Source organism: Acipenser ruthenus, chromosome 25 (assembly GCF_902713425.1).
Source record: "Acipenser ruthenus chromosome 25, fAciRut3.2 maternal haplotype, whole genome shotgun sequence".
NCBI classification, from domain to species: domain Eukaryota; kingdom Metazoa; phylum Chordata; class Actinopteri; order Acipenseriformes; family Acipenseridae; genus Acipenser; species Acipenser ruthenus.
In genome coordinates, this window is record NC_081213.1 from 20,748,328 (window position 1) to 20,773,679 (window position 25,352).

The 25,352-nt window shown below is 34.8% G+C and overlaps 2 protein-coding genes across 6 annotated transcripts in view; one reads left to right on the forward strand and one right to left on the reverse strand.

Moving 5' to 3' along the window:
* Positions 1–320: 320 nt before the first annotated feature.
* LOC117413895 (interleukin-5 receptor subunit alpha-like) lies at positions 321–6,896 on the forward strand. The gene is made up of 9 exons (XM_058999602.1): positions 321–386; positions 2,040–2,119; positions 2,350–2,470; positions 3,532–3,719; positions 3,916–4,061; positions 4,809–4,947; positions 5,228–5,318; positions 5,778–5,868; positions 6,362–6,896. The coding sequence occupies exons 2-9, from the start codon at positions 2,050–2,052 to the stop codon at positions 6,431–6,433; spliced, it is 918 nt and encodes a 305-aa protein (XP_058855585.1). The 5' UTR covers positions 321–386; positions 2,040–2,049; the 3' UTR covers positions 6,434–6,896.
* A 757-nt stretch (positions 6,897–7,653) lies between these two features.
* Positions 7,654–25,352, reverse strand: part of LOC131701493 (contactin-4-like) — a 150,859-nt gene continuing 133,160 nt past the window's right edge. For 4 of the 5 annotated variants that reach the window (XM_058999599.1, XM_058999597.1, XM_058999600.1 and 1 more), the window contains exons 13-23: positions 19,882–20,057; positions 18,612–18,732; positions 17,551–17,709; positions 17,072–17,221; positions 16,444–16,514; positions 15,118–15,352; positions 14,415–14,530; positions 13,379–13,568; positions 10,675–10,787; positions 9,270–9,438; positions 7,654–9,042 (exon numbers count right to left, since the gene is read on the reverse strand). In XM_058999599.1, the coding sequence (XP_058855582.1) occupies positions 8,951–9,042; positions 9,270–9,438; positions 10,675–10,787; positions 13,379–13,568; positions 14,415–14,530; positions 15,118–15,352; positions 16,444–16,514; positions 17,072–17,221; positions 17,551–17,709; positions 18,612–18,732; positions 19,882–20,057 (1,592 nt within the window). In that variant the 3' untranslated portion in view covers positions 7,654–8,950. The remainder of the gene's footprint in view (positions 9,043–9,269; positions 9,439–10,674; positions 10,788–13,378; positions 13,569–14,414; positions 14,531–15,117; positions 15,353–16,443; positions 16,515–17,071; positions 17,222–17,550; positions 17,710–18,611; positions 18,733–19,881; positions 20,058–25,352) is intronic. The other variant, XM_058999601.1, reaches the window with a different exon arrangement.

The window sequence follows — 25,352 nt, forward strand, 5'->3', positions numbered from 1 at the left end:
CTGTAGATCCTTTAACATGTTGAACAGATTTAACTTTCGTGGAGAAAATGAAAATCTGAAGGAGGAGTTGAGTGGCACAGCAAGATAAAGCCTCTTAACTGATCAGCCCCTAGTGAAAGGTCAAAACAATTTGTACGTAAGAAGTTAAGGCAAGCATTTCCAGTCGTTTACTCATGTCCAGTAAGTTACTTGTTTGTGGTTTCCTCAGCTTCTATACTATGCCACTTTAAATGTTCTGCATCACTACATTACACAACAGGAAATATGACCCTGTAGTCCCACCCATACTACTACTCATCATCCTTCATACCTCCCTTAAAACTACTCAGTACAGTTTACTTGCAATCCTGCATTCACTTCAGCTCTCATCTCCCCTGGACTTCAAGGTAAGTTTGACAGTGGCTGTACAAATGCTAGTTTTCAATGTTTCTAACTTTCTTTTATTCATGTTAACTTAAATGACTTATCCAGAGAATGTATTTCTATAGGTCATTTGATATGTTTCATAGATACAATAGTTTGACAGGGATTCTGTTAATAATTCCTGTATGTATTCCTTATCTTACACAGCACCATACACTATATATTTTTAAAATATAATAGTTTTATGATATAATAACTAAAGTGATATACACTATTTGATACAAACCTTCCGATACAAAATGTGCTGGTTTAGATTCATGCAAAAAACAGTTAGTATTATTATTGGATTAAACAATCCCTGGTTATATGCAGTATGTATTACCAGTTTATGGAACTCATATTTTCACATAATGCAAAAATACAGCATTATAAGTTACACAGATTTAGAGAACAGTGAAAGTTTAGTACAGTTTCTGTTCACATTCAAGTGATCTAATAGCAATAAGATGACTTTTCACATAACAAAACTTGGTTATTGAGTGTATCAGAATCTGGGAGGAGGAGGGAGCTGTTTATTGGTCCATATGTCCATCATCTGTCAATTGATTGAATTGATTAAAATCCTTTCTCATAGAAGTTCATTTTTTGTAAATTAGTTGTTTGATGGGTGTGGGTGTGGGTGTATGGCTGATTCAGAGCTTTGTTTGCCAGTGAATGTGAAGAGCAGGAAAAATATAAGTGAAAAAGAGTGAACACATCTGTAAGCCAGCAGCTGAGAAGGCATTTAAAAAAGCCTTTGTAAACAAACTGATAAGAGGGGTAGTCAGCCAGGAATCCTTTTTTAGTTTAAATCAACATGAGTGTGAATCATTTCTCAGTTAAAATGTCCTCTGTTAATTCCCGTCACACCTCTTTTGAGGAATATGTTTGTAACACTGAGCATTTTCTTTTAAAAGCTAGTTTGCTTCCCTGTTAGTATTGTTTTCTTTTCTGTCAGCCACCTGGTTTAATACCAGCCTCCCTAATTTGCATAGGTGTGTAGCTTGTAGATTAAGATCAGAAAGATAATTGTTAGTCATAAAGCTGATATACTGTAGAAAAGTATATTGTTTTTTCTTTCAATTATTATATGCAAATAATGAGTTTAAAAAAACCTTGTACTGTACGTGGTTTAAGGGTGTGTCAGACAATGATAAGCACATTGCCATTTTTCAGTATTTTAATGTTTTTGTGCCTTCAGTAAAGTGGGAAATTTGAGTTAGAGGAATTTTATGTTTGCTGCATGCTACTTTTGTCAGACCTTTTTTTTGTGTTACACTCCCAATTCAGCTATAAATTAATTAAAAAAAAACCCTACGGTAACTTCAAATTTAACGGGTAAAACACGTGTACATTTGTTTCTGATAAAGACAGTATAGTTATATTTCTGTCTTCTTCCTCTTCTGTCGTCCATAATCTGCACATTGCCACAGATGTGCTATCAGTTTAGCAACAAGAACAGCTGTGGAAGGCTTGAGAAATGGATTCACACAGAATTACCTGATGGTGTGTGTTATTACACAGCTCAAGCGTAAACAGCTGTAGCTTATTATTATTAAACAGCAAAGTGCTAATTTGATAGCGGGTGCAGATCTAAGTAATGCATTTAAAAATGTAACCTGTTCTTTACATTATAGGATCCGCATCATGTTTGTCATTGTTTGGACTTTTCCTCTTGTTTGGCTGATGATTTGTCATCCTTGTTTGGCACAAGAAAGTAAGTGTATCCTACTTGTCTTTTGTGGCATATTGGTTCACGATTGGATATCATTTCGATATAAAAAAAATGCATATGTATTTTAACGTGTATTAAACAAAACGTAATCAAAACTAGTTGTTACAGTATATATAAGAATGTAAGGGCTTTCAGTTCCAGAAATTTCTAATTTCAAGTGACATGTTTTCAGTGCGGATCATTAAATTAAATTATATTTTATTTTATTGCAGGCAACAGGTCTATTGATATAACAAATGTGCAATGTATTATTTATAACATATCTATGCTGAATTGTACATGGGATACTAACAAAGAAGTACCAGAAGGTAGTCATTTTATTGTGCATTTCAAGTAAGTTTTTATCCATATAAACATTTATTATGTATTTATTTATTTAAATTTTGAAAGCAATTCTGATTAATTTAGATTTGCTGATTTTCCTATAAAAATGATCTGGGAAGTACCTATCTTTTTATTTTCTGTTGTGCTTCCTGAGATACAACAGAGATGTTAGCGTTGAATAATAATTAATTCTGTTGTTTTAATGATTTTAAATCTCAACAGTAACTTGGGGATTGCAAAAACATTACACCATCTGAAATATTAAGTATACAAATTAAACCCTGATATTAATGTCATTCAGCCACCTGAAATGTATTTTAATCAGATACTTTGTGTGTGTGTGTTTGTATATATATATTGAGCATCAAAAGAAACTTATCACTATTATAACACATTTATTTTAGAAAAAATAAGGTATATAAATGATGGACATCTACTAAATGTTTTTGGTTTCTTTTTAATCACTCGATCATTCATCCTTGACCATAACACGCTTGAGTTGCTATGACTGAAGCATATGCACTTAATCACCTAATTAGTGAGACAGTTGATTTGACACTGGATATGGAGTGATTTCAGCTGTTGAAAAGCTTGAATAAAAGCAATAAAGAAAATCACAGAAAAAAAACCGATTTGCCACATCTGTCAAGAGAGCAGCGCCTTCGTGCAATCGGCATGTTGGAGGGTGAACTAGGACAGCGTGTTGTGGCTCACCGTCTTGGGTGCTCACAGCCAGCAATTTCAAACCTGGCGAGACAGTATAACCAGACACACTCTGTCAATGACAGGCCACGAACACCTGCCCAAGATCGACAGATCATTTTACAGCATATTTGTGATGTCAATTGTTAATCAGCACAATAAAAAGTCACTGCTCTAAAACAGAGTTTGTCATTTTATCCAAGTATAAGTGATAAGTTTCTTTTGATGGTCAAATATAAGTGAGTTTCTTTTGATGCTCAGTATATATATATATATATATATATATATATATATATATATATATATATATATATATATATATATATATAAATGTGTTTGTTGTTTTCTTTCTATTTTGTTTGCCTCAGACAGGACGGTCATGCAGAAGCGTGTTACCTTTATATCCAAAAAAAACAAAAGGAAAATTTTAAATGCCATTTTCAGCAAGTAGAAATTAAATACAAAGACCTGAAGAAGATAAACATTTCTGTAAATGGATCAAGCAAGGACTATAAAATGAATACATATTCTAAATTATTCAATCCATTTTCAATTGGTAAGAATGTGTCATGTGTCTTGTGCAGCCGTTTGTTCATAGCCAGTTGCTAAGGACACTAGGTCGTTTCCAGGAAGCATAATTAATATTAATGTCTATGAATGTGTGTGTAAATATGGCCCATGTTGATAATTGCAAGCAAGCATTCATACAGTACTTCATTTATTTATTTATTTATATTTCTTTCTTTCCTTAGAGAAACTTAATCCACCAGTTAATGTTAGTTTGTCATTAAGTGCAAACAATATAATACTGACCTGGAAACAGCCACCTACAGAGTATAACTTTAGAAAAAAATGTTTTAATTATGAAATAAAGGATTCCAATGGCGTAAGAAGCCTGGTAATGTATGCATTTTTCTTATGTCTTTTGCCAGTGGAGCTTATACAAGGCTTTTGAGACACATGAAAAGCACCACGGTGAATTGTCCACAGTTTGTAGTCAGTATGAAGCTGCAAAATAAACCATTGTGGTATAACATTTTCAAATATCTGTTCACGGCTCCAAGCCACAGCTGCACAAATTATTTTTACTCTTGATGTTCACTTATAGAATTTGTTTTTATTATTCCTATTTCTGTAAGAGCTTGGTTTTCAACATCAGCATCTTACTGCTGTGATGCATTTCATTTTATAAATATGAAACTATTTGAATGATCTAAAAATGGCAAAAGCATTGGTTTTTGGCTTACTTGTCATCTACAGTATGTGATGAATTAGTACTTTCTTTTCTTTAAATTATGTTCTTGTCTAGTAACCAACAATTTTGACAATGGTCCTTTTCATTGTACAGTATGTTACTTAAATATGTGATAAGACCACAAGTTGAGGATTTAGTCACTGTGCAATCAAGTGTAATGGATTTGACCCCAAAGACAAAAGTGTAATGACCTAGGAAGTACAGCATTACCACACTACCTGGAAGCAAGGCATGCGAACTGAGAACTTTCTTTACTTAGTAGTGTGTTACGAGATACTGTGAGACCTACATAGTGAATGTAAGTAAAAATGCACATGCTTGTATAGTTACACTGTATTTACAGTAATAAACTATGTGTCAGTTAATCAAACCCACTTTCATGTTCTTTAGAAATCGTTTACAGGAAATGAAAGTATCTCCATCATCTCTCCAAGAGCTGATACATCGATAACTTTTCAAGTCCGAGTCAATGGGCACACACGTTGTAGAAACCCTGGAATATGGAGTGACTGGAGTGTCGTATATTTAAGTAAATATTGAATTTTTTTTTTACTGTAATATTAAATGCAGTTGAGGAAAACAATAGCACAGAAGGTTGACACAGTGGGTTAAATACAGAATGCACTGCAACTATAATTGCCAACTGGAAGACACTTCTTCCGTTGAAAGTGCAATTCGTTTCCCTAGAATATTTGTTTTATTATACCTCTAAAAACAATATTGTTTTTATCAGATGGAGGTTATATTCTTGTTTTTATCAGATGCTCCATATTATTATTTTCACTGGCTATGGTTGTTCTCGTTTTCAGAGCAAAATCACATTCCACAGTACGTGGGTCCTGTGGTGGCATCAGTCATTATAACCTTAATCTTGGTGATTTCATTTTTCTTATGCAAAAGGTAAATGCTGTTCAATTAATGAGAATGTTTTTCTTTATTTTTTTATGCAAGTACTATTAAGGTCATTAAGGCATATCCTGTTTAAGTAATAAAATGAACAAACATGATTTTTTTTCACTGCAATATGACGTATATTCCAACTGCCCGTTGAGATACTGTAAAAACAAAGATTTGTTTTGATTCCTCATTTGCATTTGCAAGCATAACTAACATTTGGAAAGGGGAATTCCAGATTGTTAACAGTCATCTCTGAACTTGTGTTGTTTATTTCCCTTTGTTAAGTAATAGGGATAGGTGGCATTTACATGCAAATGGGAGACATTGATATAACCGCAGTTATATTTAGAATAAATAAAATAAACATGCAGAGGAACAAATCCAGGCACTTCAAGTTAATTCTTGAATATGTGTTATTATTCTATAGATACACTGACTGCATTCTTTGTTTTTGTTGTTCAGGTTTCAAATAAAAGATACATTATTTCCTCCGATACCTGATCCAAAAAAACCTTTCATAGGTTTGTTTCAATCCCATAATAAAGATTTCAAGGTAAGAATATATATATATATATATATATATATATATATATATATATATATATATATATATATATATATATATATTTTTTTATCATTACTGTCACCGAAGGGAAAACCACAAAGTATTTTGCCAGGAAAAGAAAATTGTTGAGTTAGTGAACACACAGCTGACTTTTCTGGACTACCTAATGTTACCTTAGGTTAGGTAGTCCTGGTGTGAATCTTGGCTTTTGAAATCAGTTGATAGACCTGCCTTTGAAAAGACCCACGTGTATGTTGATACTCTATATGCAGCTGCCCTTTCATATTTTTGCATACAGAAAAGCACTAATTCATATAGTAATTATCTAAACTGTGGTGGCATTTAGATTGTCAAACGCTCAGTAAGAGACCAGCACATTGTGATTTACACTTCAGATGATGTAAATTCACTTATACTTTCAAGTTGCTAAAAGTGTACTGTAGATTTAAAATCAAGAAAATGCATGTCATTATTTTAACAGGAATGGATAGGTGGTGATGCTTTCACAGAGACTACGGAACAAGAAGAAACTGTTACAATGAAAGTGGAGTAAAAAAAACCCAAAACTAATATATAGGCAGCTGCAACTACTGTATAATAGAGCACCGTACACGCATCCTGTTTGAGGTTCGGATTAATAATAATTACAGCATAAGAATGAAGCTGATGCACAGTGTGTATTTTAATAAGTGTGTTGGTAATGTTTTGTATGGATGTATACTGATATGTAAGGCAGCAGTATGGAGTAGTGGTTAGGGCTCTGGGCTCTGGACTCTTGACTGGAGGGTTGTGGGTTCAGTCCTAGTTGGGGGTCACTGCTGCTGTACCCTTGAGCAAGGTACTTTACCTAGATTGCTCTAGTAAAAACTCAACTGTATAAATGGGTAATTGTATGTAAAAATAATGTGTAAAAAAATAATGTATTTGTATGTAAAAATAATGTGATATCTTGTAACAATTGTAAGTCGCCCTGGATAAGGGCATCTGCTGAGAAATAAATAATAATATCATTTTGAGTGATATATATATATACATTATTTTCCACACATCATTCAATAATTGCAATAATATTTCTCTCTCTCTCTGGTTATATATACACATTAAAAGAACAGTTTTTGGTAACCCCCCATTTGAAAGATGCTGTAGAATGTCTTATTTGTGTCATGCTCACTGGTCTGACCTTGCATCTTAGGGGAGGAATGTAGTGTGAGCTAAACACTGGAGAGAAAAAGGGACAGCACTCATAAACGATGGAAGTTAACTCTTATATGTATTTATATTGTAGAAACAATATAATTTATATTGCTAAAAGTGTAACTTGTGTAATTGTGTTGAGCATGTCTTTCTTGCTCCCAAGCTCAACCAGCCCAAGGGATTTCAAACTGGTGCATGCTGCCATCTAATGGTTAAATGTTGCACTTGTGGTTTCTTTTGAATTGGGAAATCATCAGGTTGCAGAATGCTGTCTGCAGACCACATCCTGCTGTGCTGTACAATAAGTTGACAACATAATTAGGAGTGACTTTTCACAAGATAACCAATAGTATTTTTTTATTATCATTATGATTGTGCTGCTTTACGAGAAGGCAAAAAAACAAACTATCCATGCCACTCCCAAGATCAACTAAAAACAGTATGAAGATTTAACTGAACGTTAAGCTTTTTATGTTGGTGGTTTTTACAAAAATCTAGATTTAACTGTGGCTATAGTCTAAAAGGAAACCTTGTGAATGGATCTGTATTAAAATTTTTTTTTAAAAAAATCAGTAAATGATGAGATTTCATTTTTGTTTATAAAGCAGAATACAAAAGGTACATTATACATTTTCACAAACCCAAACTTTTTTATATAACAGTTATGGTACCCTACAACTCCTTCCCTTTGGGTGCTACTCACTATCTGCCCCACTGGATTTCTAGATACTGTACCAGTCTCACATTTAATCATACAACATCAAAGGAAGAGAAAACGAGACAGCATTGAAATGATCTAAAACAGCATTTACAACTGGTGACCCAGCAATGTCATAACCATGTTTTATTTATTTATTTTTATAGCTAACCTTGTTATGATGTTTGTAGTTACTCAGCTATATGTTAAGGTGCTTTGACTTGGATCTGGTTGCACGACCCAGATTAGCACTAATCTTACCTAATGTTACCATAGGTAAAGTAGTCCAAGATCAGTGATAATGCGTGAAACCATCTGTTTGAGTTCAGGACCTGCTCTTCAAGTCTAGCTGCCTGCCACAGATAAGTGCACAGAAGAGTGCTGCCAAAATGGCAGATCACTTCTTCTATAAAGACACTAAATGACATATATCCAACTAAAACTGAACAGCAGCTGAACTAGGGTGAAGGAACCTTAACACAGACTTAGAAAAAAAAGAAAGAATGATAAATGGTATTTCAGTAATTGCAAAAAAAATAAATAAAATAATAATAATAATAAGGGTTCTCCAGTGTTGGATCATGAGCATTGCCCTGAATTAAACATATATTTAAAGGATATACTGGATTTTATGTTCCTGGGAAATGTTTCAATATTTGCACTTGTACTGGCATAGTTTGTTCACACCCTGTACTGGAGGTAATGTTTTATACATCATTTTAAAAGAGTTTTATGTTTTTAAAAGGGTACCAGAACTCAACATCCTGTATCTACATATTTAAAGAATCGGGGTTAACTCTTGTTACACATGGCAGCTAGTATTAGTACACAACGATAATCTGTACATTTAAATGAGAAATGCAAACAACCTGCTCAGTTCATTAGCACATTTAAAGTAATCTATAAAAAGCCAAGTACGTCGTACAAAATATGCATATAAGAACATTTATGAAAGCTCCTTTGGTAACAACATATTTAAGATGTTTCAGTGCTTTTCAGGTTCTACAAGGAAACTTTAGACAAGCCGTTTTGTTTTCTGTACGCCCGTTTCTAAAGCCTAAACATATGGTCTATTGATAAAAGCAATGTTAGTTGCTACTAGAATTTTCTTCAGTACTCGTTTGAAGTGTTTTTAGTGCTGCCTCCACAACAAATACAAAGTCCACAAAATAATATTTGTCATAAGGTCGACCTGGCTGTGAAGGAGAGCACTATTGTGCTGATGGCTGATAACGTGGAGACCTTTGATGCAGAACCAACTGCATCCGGACCTGCAAATTAATCAAAAGAAAATGTCAAGCACATTTTGTGTATTTAAAGCAAAATGTTAATAATTGGCCCCCGATTTTTACATTAAGGACCACCCACACACACTTATTGTTTATATTTTAATGGGGAGTGAAGGTCTTCCTTTTGAAAAAGACAAACCAATACACATCTATTCTGCAGTAAGCAGTATAGCCATAGTTTAAGGACAGTATCACAGGTAAAGCCATACCTAATATTCTTGGAATGATGATCAGTTTACTACTGCTTCCTTCCCCTCCATCACTTAAAGGCTGTATCTGTATAATATATTCTTCATCACTGGAAAGAGAAAGCTCCACTGATGTTGTATTGGTTTCTATTACATTTCTACGGCTTTGTCTGTTTCGTTTGTATAATACCTAGAAAAAGAAAATTAAAGCAAAGGTATTTATCCTTTTTTACGGGGAAAAATGTTAAACATTGTTATGTATGTTTAGCTAGAACATAGTATATATTTTACAGTACACAAACGTCTTCTGTAATGTAAAATAATTACATCTTAAGCAATCCTTTACAAACTACTGAAACATTTGGTAAAGGGCATTAACAGTTAATACTGGCATACTGTACAGTACTTAGCTACACATGTATAATTCATGTTTCCTTTTCCATTAACTGCCCTTTAGAGATCAATTAACATATATATATATATATATATATATATATATATATATATATATATATATATATATATATATATATATATATATATAATATCTTATAACGCAATCCATACACAGACTGCAGTATTTTGATAGATATATGTTGAAAATTAACAATGGGGTAAAGAAGTCGATTTTGTAATATGCAATCCATTATTTGTTATAGGCCAGATTGTACATTTTTTTTTGTCTGGTACAGTATTAGCTTTTCTCCATACAAAAATACTTGGCCACTATGGGTTAGAAAAATCATGACGGATTATAATATGTGGTTCAAAGGAATTATAAATTGAATTACAAATGCTGTGAGTCAAAGCATTGTAAATACTACTTTTGTTTTCGATCTTTAACACCTTTTCTCACATATAGCATAACTTTGCACGTTAGTGACAAAAATCCCATTATACCACATTTAATATTCGTTCTGAAAGATACTTTTGTTATGGTTCCTAAGCATGGCCTTCCATTTTTACTGTAACAGTTTCTCAAGGCTTCTTGAAAGAAGCGTGTGTCCCTGCAGTTAAAAGAGTGGTCCTCAAAACTGTGCCAGTGGACAACGAACAAGGGTAAGATGGGGATGTAAATTTACATATTAATGTTTTAAATGAGAACAATTTCACAAGTGGACCTACATTCAATACACAGTCCAATGATATCAATGTGGCAATGGACAAGTAGATTTTTGCAAATACCTTATGGTAGTCCATTAAAGGTTAAACAAATTCCGCAGTAATTATACAATTCCCATCTTAGACAAGTAGAAACTGTAATACTGATGCATGGTAGGAAAACTAAATCAACTATGCTGTGCTGTCAATAATGTATATATCTGTAACAAAAATACACAGCAATGAAATAACTGTGTGCTGCACTACAGTAGTGGGCATTCTTGGCATATATACTTTTTTTTAACTTTGGTAAACAGTTACCTACTTTATACCCTGTCACTTCTGATTCGTTTTCCAGTGCTTTTACTTGATCCCAGTGTAGCATGACCTTTGAGTGTGAGGAATTCCACAAAATATTCAAAGGCGGTTGACTTGGTGCTAGAATCAAACACAAAACAAACAATGACCTTATTAACAAGATTTTTGCATTCTTTACTGTACAAATAGAGTGCAGAGCTTTTGGTTAAAAGACACGATTTAAAAGCATAAACACACATTATATTTGTGTCCACTAGAAATGGAAATTCAAAGCACGGTGTTGCAATATGACGTTGTTATTTGTCTGTGTTTCTTAAGGTGGTATTAGGATAGGGTTAAAACAATAGTTTTCTATGCCCTTCCGCAAGACAGAGGCAAGTCTGTGAAAAGTTACTGAGAAGGAGACAGACTATGGTATGTGAATGCTGTTTCTCACTGCTTGATTAGATATAGTATGAACTCAATAAAATGTTAATTAGAGAACTGTCACAAAGACGGCCAGAGTGGGTGGCGTCAGACCAGAAAGGAATACACAGACAGAGAAGGTGGTGATGATGAGCCGAGTGCAATGGTGGCACTCAGCGTTTATTAACAAATAAAAAGGTTTTAAACGGTACACAAAACAGGACACGGCACTATACGCCAAAGTAAAAAGACAAACAAAACGCACTAAACACAAACGGTGCACGGAGACAAACAAACACGGTGAGTACACACACTTATCTTTACTTTTAATGATTTTAACTCTCCTCTCTCTCTCTCCCGTTCTCCTCTTCCGAACACCTAACCCCCGACTGAGTGCTACGTGTCTCTATATATACTGTTGTGCTGGGATTCAATTACTAATTAATTATTCACTTGAATCCCAGCACGTGAATTCATTACGTGCAACCCCGTGCTCACATATTACATTTAACCAGCACGTGAAGTGAAGTGATTTGTGCCCTCCTTGTGCCTAAATACAAATCTACACTTTTTAAATACACGTGAAACACAGACCCGTTTATATCCCGTGTACCAATCTCTATACACCAACATTAACACACGCAACATAAAACACATAACACACAAATGCACACAGGGGCGGGGCGCTTTGCCACAAGAACATATTGAGTTTTAGGGAGTCCATGTAAATAGCCACAATGTCTAATGGACTAGAATTATTTTGCTAGCAAAAGAATGATACACATTTGAAGCAAATGGAATGATCTAATAGACTACTGGGTGAAACAAAGAAGTGGTTATTTAGAGGAGGAAGAATGAATTGCTTTATTCTGTATTTTGCATGCTGTCATTGAAGTTTAATAAAGTATTAGTGTTAAACTGACTAATGCTGTCTTGCATGAATCATTTTGGGTAACTCATCACAATGACTCACACCAGTGAGCCACTTAACAAAGGTTGAGATAATTACCAGTAAATAAAAAAAAAAAAAAAAACATTTTTAGGTTTGGCCCAGAACCGACATACAGTATCTCTAAATGGGTAATAAGCTAATTAAACAAGAACAGAGTTTATTTATGGTGGTCAAAAAAAAAAAAAAAAAAAGTTCAGTAATGTTGCAGCAAAAAGCAATATATCAATGAACACAAAATCAATAAGTATAAAGCAGAACATTTGATGCTAATTAAAAATGAATAGAGGCAGATGTCATGATTTAAAGCAACATTTGTCTACAAGAACATTTTCAACAGTGAGCTGAAATTGAGGACCTACAGCAGGTTCCTACCTTGAAGGCACTTATTGTGGATTTTAAATGGATTCCCCAGATGCATATGTATGTGAATCATTAGTTGTGTTGGGGGCAGGTGTTATAAAAGAGTTAGGTATGACTAAGTAAGTGAATTTCAGCACCTGCAATAGTGACACTATAGCATTTCTATACAGTTGAAATCTCTTCTGACTGATGCTGACATTAACATTAACATGGACAACATTAACAATTGGTTGATTGACTTGCAACACAGTAAATACAGCAGTTTTATTTTGCTAAATGTTTGTTTCTGAATCGGTCACTTTACATATCTATTGTATTTTATTTGTGTATTTCTGACAAAGGAAAACAAAAATATGTAAGTGTGGTCAAAACCAAAGATACACTAAAGTAAGAGTTTGTTTCAAATGACTGTTTTACTTTTCAAAGCAAAATGTTTAACTGAGTAAGATCGGAAAATCAAAGCAAGACCAGAGAGCTTTTTTATGAAATGGATTTCTTGTTTAAGTAATTGTTATGACTGTAGTTATTTTACATTTTAACCAGCCATTGACTGGGGGCAGGTTCTCTGTAACTGATGTGAAATTGCACATTTTGAGAGGTGCAATCAGTACAATAAATGATTTGTGTGAGGCACATAATAAAATAGAGGACATCTGCGTAGCTGAAACTTGAAAAAAACACCTTCATGCTGAGTGTTGAAAATAAAACAAAAATTCTGTACAGTACTGTGGTAGCAAGAAACCACAGCATCATTCAGAATGAAGTAGGCTATTTTGTTGCAAATGGATAGGTGCAGGTACCCCTCAAAGCAAATGTATTTGTTAAGTCTGCTGAAAGCTGGATGAACCAGCAGTCTCTTTTGCTATACAGCAGGGGATAGAGGCAGCCAGGGACAACTAATCAGGTACCAGCTTGCAGTCTCGTTCACACAATATTGTCCAATGTGTAATAACACATACTGCTGCTGTATTTTTACAGGGCTTTAAACACCTACGTGGTTTTCTGGTGGTGACGTTCACCGTGTCACTGCCTGGCCCCACTCCTGCACTGTTGTATGCTCTCACTGTGATGTAATAGAGAGTGCTTCCCTTTACTCCGCGAATGACTGCTGAAGATGTTTTATTTCCTAGTTTCCTCACACTGCTTGCAGTTTCCTCTTTGCCTTCCTGATCCCAGTACCGCAGCTAGAGAAGCATAAAAACAAACATATTTCCAAATAAATGGCATTGAAGTTAATGCAATTAGTTTGTATTGTTGTTGCACATATCAAGGTGTCTGGATTGTGATTTACAGCCCAGCTGAATCTAACAGATATTATAAAATATAATCTCATTAAGTTAAACATGTGTTGGTCTGTGTTTCATATGACAAAATGAGGGATCAGTCTCAAACCATGTAACACGATCTCACCAAGGCCACAGAATCCCAACGCTATGTCCCTTGGTGCAATGTATGAGTGTTTTACTAAATTACACTCTGCTGCTCTTGCAAATAACATCATTTCCACATAATCAAAAGCTTGTTGTAATGTTTGCAGTAAAAACAGAATAAATAGAGCCCTATTATGGAAAATGCAGTATTAAATAAGTTCCAGCTCTAGGGTTAATTAGCTCTAGGGTTGTTACACCTGTGGTATAAAAAACTGTTACATGCAGGGTTTGTTAAACATGTCAACTCCCTGTATTCATCCAATAGGTAAAATTGGTAATGTTACTGTTATAGTATTGACAGACAGTTCATATTGTGCGTTTATAGCAGTAATATTGCATCTTGATTTATCTAACTTGTGCTCAATTTACATACTGGCATTACAGTGTTGCTGTAGTGCTCTAGGTAGATGTGGAAGCAAACAGGAATGTTTTAGTGTCCCGGGAAGGCATATTGAAATCCTGAGACACCTTCTTCAAATCTGGGACGATCCAGGGAAAACAAGGACAGGTGGCAACCCTGTTCAGCATTCAATAAGTAGTTCCATAAACAGGCCCTGCATCTCTCTCGTACACAAACAACAACAACAACTGAGTACTTACCTCATAACCTAGAACCCTCCTTTTACTTGTGTTCCACGGAAGCGGTTTCCATGACACTTCCATTTCAGAAGCAGACAGGCTCTTAGCTTTGATTTTATTTGGTGCTCTACTGGGTTCTAGGGTACCGGTAAGAGAGAGAGAAAAATTACAACTTAAATATATTTCCATGGCAGTATTCTCATCTGGCTCTCTCAATCATATACAGTGTTAAAAACAAAGAAAAAAAAAACTGCTCAGTGTTGTGAATTCACACATTGATGCCACAGTATCACAGTCTTTCACATTTTTGAGGGTGTTAATGACACTGTGTTACGGTTGTGAACATGGCAATGATATGCTCTTGCTGTATAATTATGGCAAATACTTTGGCTTTTGATCTAATCATATAAAACCAGAATGGAGTATTTGACAAGGTGAAAAAAATATATTAAAAAAAATACTACAAAATGACCCTAATAAGATGATATGATAATATTAGGGGACCTGAGTGAACTATGCACATCTAAGCTAAAGTAACATTCATTCTCGCCTTGAGGACTTTAAAAGTGCCTTGATGGATTTCCTGAATTTGAACCCCTTGACGGCAATTGCTGTTCTCACCAAGTATTTTACAGAATAGTCATGGTACGGATTAGTGACAGGTCCTGTAATAACTTTATTCATTTTAAAAGTAAAAGAGATGCAACTGTACACATCTATTTACCTTCTTCGGCAGAATATATTGTGACTAAGGGGCCGAAAGGACCTTCCCCTTTATTGTTGTACACGCCCACTTTCACTTCATAAGGGAAAAACGGTGGTGTGCTTTCATTTTTGAAGACGTATCTGGAGGCATCAGCTGAGGTCACTGCAGCTTGCATCCAGCTTTTAGTGCCTACAGGTCGGAAGGCAACGACGTAACCAAACCCTCCCCCGTTCTGTAGTTCTTCAGGAACAGGCTGCACAAAACACAATAGCCATCAATAATGCACTGCCTACAGCATGATATTTCAAAGCACCCATCACGGAAAACCACTTAGTTCTTCAAATATTTATGAAGTGTAACTCACAAAGCCAAAGGATTTGTTCAGTTTTCTTTTCCAGTGGCTTTAGAAAATATGGTAAACAGGTTTGAACTTCCACATTCAAAAACATCCATAAAAAACATAATGACGCTTCAAGTATCAAAAATTATAGTTAATTCATAAGAAAGAACAGCAAGATTTCCATACACTTCAGACAAACAGCTTTTTTAAAAGTGTTTATATATATATATATATATATATATATATATATATATATATATATATATATATATATATATATATAAACAGCGATATAATTGTAGTATAATTATAGTAAGTCATCACTTTAAAAACGATTTTAAATACTGGTTGTTAAAGCGAATTACAATGTATGGCCACACTAGAACGAAGGCAATACATCATACCCCACCACAAGGCTACAGCACACAAGTGCTGATATCAGCAAGTAATTGTATGTCAGTTGACTGCCCTAAATGCAGCAAAATGTTGTGTGGTTTAAAAACAACTTCAAACAAATATTTGCTGATCAGAGACTTAACTAATTCACATGTGCAATACCTGGCACTGAAATGGTTAAAAGAGTATTGTTTGTAGATCAAGATTCTAGTTTGTATGTAGAGCTTAACAAACAATTATCTTTAGTTTCTGAGGGATTTGATTTTAATTGAAGCCTCCAATTAAATGATCATTCAAAGAGACATAAACACATCTTTAAATTAAAACTCAATTAAATTCAGAAGAGAATGTGCTTTCATCAGGAATGCAATGAATGTAGCTTCTAGAAAAGAACGAGCCATCTTTGCAAAGCTCGCTTGTAACTTTGGAAGAACTATTCGGCCTAATTGGATTATTAAACTTCAAAGGCGTTTTACTGTTCCCTTGGTGATAACACTATTTATTGCTTTTCTTTGAAATTCCTTCTATTAACTGTGGCTTGTTGTATCAATCCTACAAAGGACCTACTGGGAATAATTCAAAGCCTTGGGTCACAGTAGCTTGCTTACCTCCCAAGTGATCACTAATTCTGATTGGCTGCCTCCTCCACCACTCACATTAGCTGGGGTGACCTTTGGAACTAGAGGTAGAGAAGATTATTTTTACTCGGCTAAACGGATTGTGGCAATATTATATTTTCAGGCACGCTTTAAAGGAAGTGCCTACTCAAGATGAATTAATGTTAAGGTTAGAGTTTAACATGAATAAGCATGGAATGTGCTTTATCCAAACTGTGAAGAAAGAGGAGTTAATACTGCATAAAGAATGCAGAGTCTGGGTGTGAACTGTGGATCTTGTGCAGGCCAGCCCAGATCTCAACCATCAAGGAGCCAGGCTAGTTTGGACGAGCAGTAACAGACCTGATGTTCTGCCTTCACGTGCACTAACTCATTTTCACAGCAGGGGTCAGTCTTGTACCATCTCTCCAATAACAAAGCCCAGTTCTGCTATTACTAAACGATTACTAAATTCTAAAAATGTAGAGATGCTGAAAGCAGAGCAAACTTTGACCAAGCTATGAATGTCTTACACAGGACTACAATAACTTAGTAGACTTAATAAACAAGGAAGTAAGCAAATAGTCAGTTACTTCCAATATAATACAGTGTTTTACTTTTGTATTTTGCAATTACTTACAGCCTTCTTTAGTTCTTGCTTTCTTTGATGGTACACTGGCTTCTCCAATTCCAATGGCATTGTTAGCTACCACACGGAATTCATACTCCACCCATGGGTTGAGATTCCCCACTTTAGCCGTTAACTTTTTCCCATCAATGACTTCAGGAACTAATAAAAACAAACAATTTTTTTTTATTTTAAACAACACAACACATGCATGTAAACCACAAAAAACAAACAGGCTCTTTCCAATGTGTATACTTTAAGCTGTCTTGAAAACCTTTAACATTGGCTTCTCAAACTGTTTCATTATGATCTAGTGCCGGTATTTGTTTTAAAAATCACCTGTAAACAAAACTATTATTTATTTTCATAGATCAAAGTGTACTCATATGGCTTGCAGAGCGACAGACAGCTAAGGGCGAATACGATGGTGTCCCGTTGTTTTATAGTCTAATCTAAGGATTGTTTCCAGCCTTGCTAAATTTAGTGCATACCTGTTGTGACAGCCTGCCAGCCCACAGAGAATGGGGTTCTTGCCTGGATAGTGTAAGTGGTTATTGGACTATGGTTGTCCAGACCTGGCCTCCAGGAAAGCAAAGCTGTTGTATCAGTCATTTCTTCTACTTCTATGCTCTCCGGTGGGCCTGGGGGTCCTAAAATTACACAGCAGTGTAGCTAATAATAGTCATAAACATACAGCAGAGCACATTCATTATTAATTCATGCCCACAGTCCATGTATACAGCTAAAAATATGTTTGAACATATTATTAATTGTAGTTGTTTTATTTTGATTTTAGGCGAGAGGCCATATTTGGCCAGATTTAGAGAGACATTTTTTTATCCTTAAAAAGAAAAATAGTGGCAAAACAATAAACATGACTTTTTGCTTTGAAACAACATATAACAACAGAAGCTGGTACCAAGGGTATGCACTGTAATTTAGTTCCTCTTTAGGAATAGCACCATATTGAAATACATTGTGAAATCATAAATTGTGTAAATGTTATAGTTGTTTTTCTTACAAACATCTGTGAACATGAGGAACTTAAATATGTGTGTGTGTGTGTGTGTGTGTGTGAGTGTGTGTTTAACAGCTTTTAAATAAACTAACAGTATTTACCAATAAATTATTCCTGAGGCAATTTTTTTTATCATGAAGAGATTCAATACAATTTTGGCTTCAACAATAATATTCTAGCTTGGCAGGTTTAATCTATGAGAAAAGAACAAATCTTTATTTATTAACAAAAAAACAAAAAAACATATGTTAAATGTAAGGGTGTGCACAGACCTGAAGCTTGAACCCCAACACTGGGAGCTTTTGACTTGAACCTGAAGATAGCTGTTTCTGCTTCGGCCACAGTACCAAATGGCAGATTGGGAGGAATAAGCTCTCCCCAGAAACACTGTTGGTATGTGCTGTGTGCCGCTAAGATGCAAGGGAATGCCAAACCAAACACAAATCGTACACCTTACTTGAACCAACTTAAATTCCAGAACCTGGACACTGCACAGCTCTAAACTAGGTTATTGAGTCTTTTGAAAGTAAATACCTCTTACAACTAGGTCTGCCCCTGAAGATACAGTGTCCACGCTGGTCTGTACCATACACACATACTTCCCAGCATGCTTCACTTGTATGTTTCGGATCATCATATCACCTGCAGAATGCTGCTGATATAAGAAAAAAAACAAAACAAGATTCCTACAAATATATGTTCCTTATACTTAAAAGAAGTATTAACAGCTCTCAATTTTTTTTCTTGTTGGGTGTATGCATTTCTAATGTTCAGGGCGACTACTGTTAGTCTGTATGTTTTTAAATGATCCAAAGACATACAGTAACTGTGAACAAATCAGCTTTGTGAAATGGATATAAATAGTCCATATGTAAAAAAAAAATACTTAGTGAGGGAATATTTAACCACAAAGGGATGAGTTGTTTAATTAATTAAAAACAGGAGAAACTCTAATTGGCTGGCAACAGGTTTGTGACATGAAGTCATCAATCTAGTCATATTATTCAGCCACATAAAATAAAGATTATATGATAAGGTTTTGTAAGTGCTTTATGCCTTAAAGCATTTCATTAGGTAAAGTTTTCAGTCCTACAATTACAGTGTTTGAAATAATAAACATGATTCTTGAATTCAGCAGCTGTATCAGAACAGATTTGACAGTAAAATCACAATTAATAAAAATAATATTGACAGCTCTTGTTATAATTTATGGGTCGTATACTCTTTTCAGGTGGTTTAATACTGAATACAGTGTTTACTCCACATAACACAGTACATTATACATGCTCATAAGTTTTTACAATTAGATAACACAAATCTATTATATTTAACAGATACAAACCTTGATTAACATAGTGAGGTTTTCTGGTATTAAAAATATTGTGTGTTATGTATAAGCCCTCCAGGGAAGTGTCTGATATAAGGGTTTTTCCTCAGGCTAACACTGTTCATTATTCAAGCTTGCAGTCTTTTGATATGGGTCGAGAAGTGGGTTGAAAACTCTAATAAATAATTGTATATATCCAAACATTCCTGGAGACTTCAAAGCCTTCTCTTTCTTTCTTTGGCACATGATAACTCACTAGGTTGACAGAATTTAAAATCCATTTGGATGTAGGTCTGGTGCTTTAGACTTCTATTGATTTAGAGCCATGCGAAAGGGAAGAGTCATAATCTTATGCTACCTCTGTATCAATACAGAATGGAAAAACAAATAAAAATAGGCATATGCATTTTATTATATATGATAAGTTTACTGGTCTGCAATTTTCAGTGGAATTATTTTTCCTTAAATACAACTTACCCCACCAACTTTTTCAAAATAATCTCCATCTCTTTTAAAATCAATGAACTGCCCGTTATAAGACCAGGTAAACGTGATGGCTAAGGAGTGGTCATGTGACACCTGGCATGGAAGCACTATACTTTCCCCGACAGTCACATCCATGTTTGAAGGTGGGACTGTTATAATTGTTGGATCTGCAAAGAAACACGGATGTATATGTTAATATGCAGAGCATTATTTAAATGGACCACTCTTGTTTATTTTTTCAAGGTTTAATGAGGATTTTTTTTTTCTTAAATTACTCCTGTGGCTGTACAAAGTTGATGATCTTGGCAGGGGATCCCACAGGGAGAGTTTCATTGACCTGGCGCAGGTTGGGGAGGCAAAACCAACAGGACTGTTTCACCCCACTTTGCTACACTGGCCAGTTGCCCAGAGAGCTGACACCTGCAGAGCTGGCCTTTGTCCTCCAGGGGCGACTAGCTTGCCAACATCTGCTGTTGAGCGGTGGGATCGGAGGACACCAACGGACATTCAGTTCTATTATGTTTTTGAATGGAGTTGCTGCGGTAACGGAACCCAATCTGGTTAGCTCATGTTGTATTTTTATTTTTTTCTACCAATATAAATTAATCAAATTTCAAAGATTCACCATTGGCTTTAACTTTGATTTTGTGAGACGTATCAGTGTGGCTCTGGGGCTGTGTATGTATTTGTATTCTCGCAATTAACCATTTTGGCAGTAGGTGCCCCTGCTAACATTATGATACGAAACAAATACATCTTTTACCAGAACTATATTTAGAACCCTATATAAACATACACCAGACACAGAGAAATGCCTTAACCATTTTTAAAAAGTTTTAAACAAATATATTAAAGGGATAAAACTGGAAACATTTTCCTGGTCCCTTTTCCCCAGAGAGTTGTGCCCGTGACAGCAGTTGACATTATCTGCAATACTGTAATACTGACAGGTGTAAAGGAACTAAAGTTATCTACAATCTACTACCATGTACTATCAATCTATGTTTTTGTGCCATTCAATAAATCAGCTTTTTAATATAATTTTATTATACGTTGTACTGTATTTAATTGTCAAGACAGAAAAAAAGATATCATGCCCTTGACTTTATGAGATAAACACAAATACATTAGCAGAATAGACTGTGCTTTCCTACTGGAACAATACAGTTCTATATTTTAAACCTGTAGGGTGTACTTTTACCCTTTGGTGGTGCTGTTGAACAAGTCTATGTTTACATAATTCAAAATAAAACACAGGAAATACTACAGCTACTTACAGGGGTATTCCACAAGCATGGTATTAACTAGCTTATAAATGACAACCTTTACCTGAAATGGTAGCCTTTTTTTAAACTGCAAAATTCCAAATAGCTCCTCTACAGTATTTTTACTTATTTTTAATAGTGTTAAGAAAAGACAACTGGGTGTGTTTTGTTCCACCCTCCACTGATGAGACAGTGACTGCTAGCCTGATACAAAGCTGACATCATTAAGATTACAAGGAGGAACTGATAGCATGTATTTACTCCTGTTAGGTCAAAATGAATGCGAGCATCAGGTCTGAGGGTAGGGTCACCATTGAATGGGTTGTGTTGAATGGAATGAAATCAAGTTAGTGGGCACTAAGAGCAAAATGGTTCACAACCCCCAAAGAGACCTGAGTCCCAACCTCCTGGACTCATTTGTTCCTGTCTGTTTACAATGGTCACTGTTTTTCATATCGGAGAGTGGTTACTGTATTGCAAAGATAAAGAAGAACAGAACAATGTCAAATTGCAATTCTCCTGAATTTCAGAAGATAACCTCTGATCTGCTGGGATGAGGTAGGCAGATCTGCTGTAGAGCCAAGTAAGATGTTTGACTTATTTCTCACCTTTCCTCATGTATATTTATATACGATTGTAAGTCGCCCTGGATAAGGGCGTCTGCTAAGAAATAAATAATAATAATATTGTTGGGGAAAAGTAATGAGTCTGCCAACTTCTTGCTGCCAGCAATAGACTTTGCTCATGTTTGTGTTTGATTGCAGATAGTGCTAGAAAACTTCAAGTTACTGATTATGATAATCAGCTGTGACTGAGGATGTTATTACCGTAGAAATTACTGTGTCAGTCAAAAATAATGCATTGTGTCAGTCAAAAATAATGCATTGTCACTCAGAACTTGAGAACATTGATGATACAAACATAGCAGTCGTAATAATTTCATTATGAAAACGTAAATCTTTATTTTAAATAAATGCAATAAAAAAATAAAGTACAAAAAAAAATGTAATTAATAAAATTATAAAAAATATACTTGGTAATAAACTGTCTACGACTTCCTTATTCCTAACAAAGTAGACATTTCCTATGGAAGTCCCATGTAGTCTACCATTGACCCAGTGAAAATAATTCTTATCATCACACTCCATCATCATTTGAGTCTCACGATACAGATAACCCTAGCGAGTGCACAATGCTACCAGCTCAATTGACTGATATCCATCTTGTCAAATATCTTCTCATCTACTGTCATTATAAAAAAAACACAACAAATGATGACCCTTACTCAGTTGGTCAATCAGATACATGAAAGAGATCTTGTTAGCTCTCAGATAAGGTTCCACTGACTCCACTATCGGTACAGAGTCCATGTAGCAAAAATCATTACTTGAAGTTTGTAACTTGCATCAGATATATTTAGGACTATGTAAGAAATATATTAAACATGTTTTCACATTTATAGGAAATACACTTTTGATAAGCGTAACAGGGGCCGGGCATTTGTGTCAGTCAATTTCCTTTAATGTGATTGACAAAAGGCAAAAGGTCTTTTTTCTTCTACTTGAAGAAAACAAATTGTTTCCCCGCAAAAATAAATAAATATCATTGCATAGGTTTCAAATATTTAATCCATTCATGTGTAACTATTTTTCATGTGGCAAGGTAAATGTCCTTGAGCAATTTAATAGGTCTATCATGTCTGTTGTCCAGAGGCTGGTCAAATAACAATTGAGAGGACCCAGTTCAGTACTTGGTGATTAATACATCACCAAACCAAAAACTGCAGTATGTCACCAAACCACAACACAAAGCCAGTCACAGAGATGAATTTACACTTTCGTTTAAAAAAATAAATAAATAAATAAAGGCCAGTCCCTCCAGGTCAGATGCAATAAAAGAGTACTTCAATTTGAAAATAAATAGATGGCTTCAGTCACCAGGGAATGAAGAAGAAATGCCCCGATTGGCAAATCCCATCTACTGTTTGGAAGACTGAGATTGTCTTCACTAGCTGACCCACAAACTCCAAACCTGCTCAACAGCCAAAAGGCGAGAGACTTATCTTAGCACTGTTTTCACTGTTAACAACACCATTGACACAGAGATATTGTAATGACTGTCATCAGCCGACATGTCATTACAATGTCATCACAATCAGTGAGGTGAGTAGGGAGTCAAAACCTGACATGGAGACATGTAACATTTTGTTAGCCACAGACTGGACGCTACATATGGTTACCACCTGTTGGGCATTTATCCCATTTAAGATCACAACCAGAGCAAATTATTGGCAACATCAGACGTCATTAAGAGTTTTAAAATCTAAAATCACCTGAAATCAACAGCCTTCTAAATCATGTTTTTATCCCAAATACCCTGAAACTGGCACCCCCCATTTCTTCATATAATCAATTACTCTGCCAAGCATGTTAGATAAAGATAGCGCCATCTTTACATGCCACGTTGAAACAAACAAACAAACAAACAAAAAAAAAAAAACGTTTTTAGGTTGTTAGCCTAATTCGGAATCCTACATACCTTTTGTGTCAGGCTTAAACGCACAACTTCCTTCAAATTATTACATTCAGTCAGTGCTCTGAGTTATCAAAAAGTAATTGTATTGTCATAATGTTAGTTCTGACATTATATATAAAATATATTGTGCTGTACTTGACAATTGTGAATACGTGAGCCGGTAAGGGGTCTGGGATATCATAGGGTAAGGTTATTGTTTTACATGCACTACTTGTAGAGAACCCCTACTAGACATGTTCAGTTTTAAGCTATCTGCCTCTGTAATACAGCTGATTTCAAGCTTGATGTTATTAGCAATGTCTACAATAAATTGCCTCAAAGCTACACTTGGTAAATGTTCAAAACTGCAGTGCTTCCTGATCATTGTCAAGCTTCAGGCAGCCAGTAATTTAACACAAGTGTGAACCACAGCTTAAACTCAAAACAATGAAATATATGAGCTGCAATTAAATATGTCTCATGGGACATGGGTTCAATGTCAGCCGTGACGAATAGAACATAACTTTTTCTTTTGTTTTTTTAAAAGACGGGCAAGATTTGCAATAGTTTTCTATTATCCACCAGAAATATTGAGCTAAACGAAATCAAATGTGGAGGAATATTCTTTGGCATAAACATAATATATATATATATATATATATATATATATATATATATATATATATTTATTATTAGCTTGATTTTTTCCTGTAATTTGCTATTAACATTTACGGTCTGAAACATTTTTTTTTCTGGCCAAATTAAAACATGCCCATTATTTTCCTCTGTACACTGTATATCATTTCATAAATGCGTAAGTAAATGAATTCAACTTCAACCAAAGCCTTGCCTTAGCACAGGGCATCTGTTCATAAAACTCTCGGCCTGAACTACCAAGGCAACCTTGACTTTCGACCTAATGCATCCACAATAAATGAAGCCTACCCCAATTGTATTAATCAGAACGTGTATCCATTGGGAGTGATTTACTAGAAAAAATTCTCAGTTCAAATTTCTACTTCTGTAATCAGCAGTCCTAAAACAGATGTGAATGCCATGCCTTTTATGGAATTACTTTGAGTTCACAAAGAAGCCTTTATTCCACCCTTTAAAATTCCAACTGCAATTACAAACAAGTAGTTTCTAAAGCAACGTGGGCAGTTTAGAAATATGTAAATAAAATAGGTCTAAAACTATGAAAAGTTATATATGTAGTCCTGCTAATAAATAACCACTGTTTAATTGAATAGTCAGCCTTTTATTTATCCTTGACTTTAAAGTCTTTAAAAAAAAAAAAGTTTGTAAGCCTGGTAAATAATGATACAAGCAGAAACATCAACAGAAAACTTACTAGGATGTTAAAGTGATTATTTAAATAGTTTTTATAATAAAAATACAGCAACATGCAAGTTGTGATTAAACTTCACAGTTCTTTACATGTATTATTGTAAACCATGGGTTTTTTGTTATTCCATTTTTCCTGCAGGCTGACCTTATTTTAGCACAGAGGGGTTCCTTTTGATAACATTCGGTGAAAGCAAATCATACCATTATGAATGACTGAGCTGAAATAAAAAGGTTAAAATTGACTTCTGATCTGTGACCTTCAATTTTTTAAATCAATGTCAAGTGCAGAGATCAAAAAGGTGTAAATAAATAACTGCCAGCATGCCTTAACGTTAC

Excerpts from the sequence above, each read along its gene's own strand:
- LOC117413895 (XM_058999602.1), top strand. The coding sequence starts at position 2,050 with ATGTTTGTCATTGTTTGGACTTTTCCTCTTGTTTGGCTGATGATTTGT. Across the intron at positions 2,120-2,349 it reads TCCTTGTTTGGCACAAGAAA|GCAACAGGTCTATTGATATA; the intron begins GTAAGTGTATCC and ends ATTTTATTGCAG. Across the intron at positions 5,869-6,361 it reads CCCATAATAAAGATTTCAAG|GAATGGATAGGTGGTGATGC; the intron begins GTAAGAATATAT and ends TTATTTTAACAG.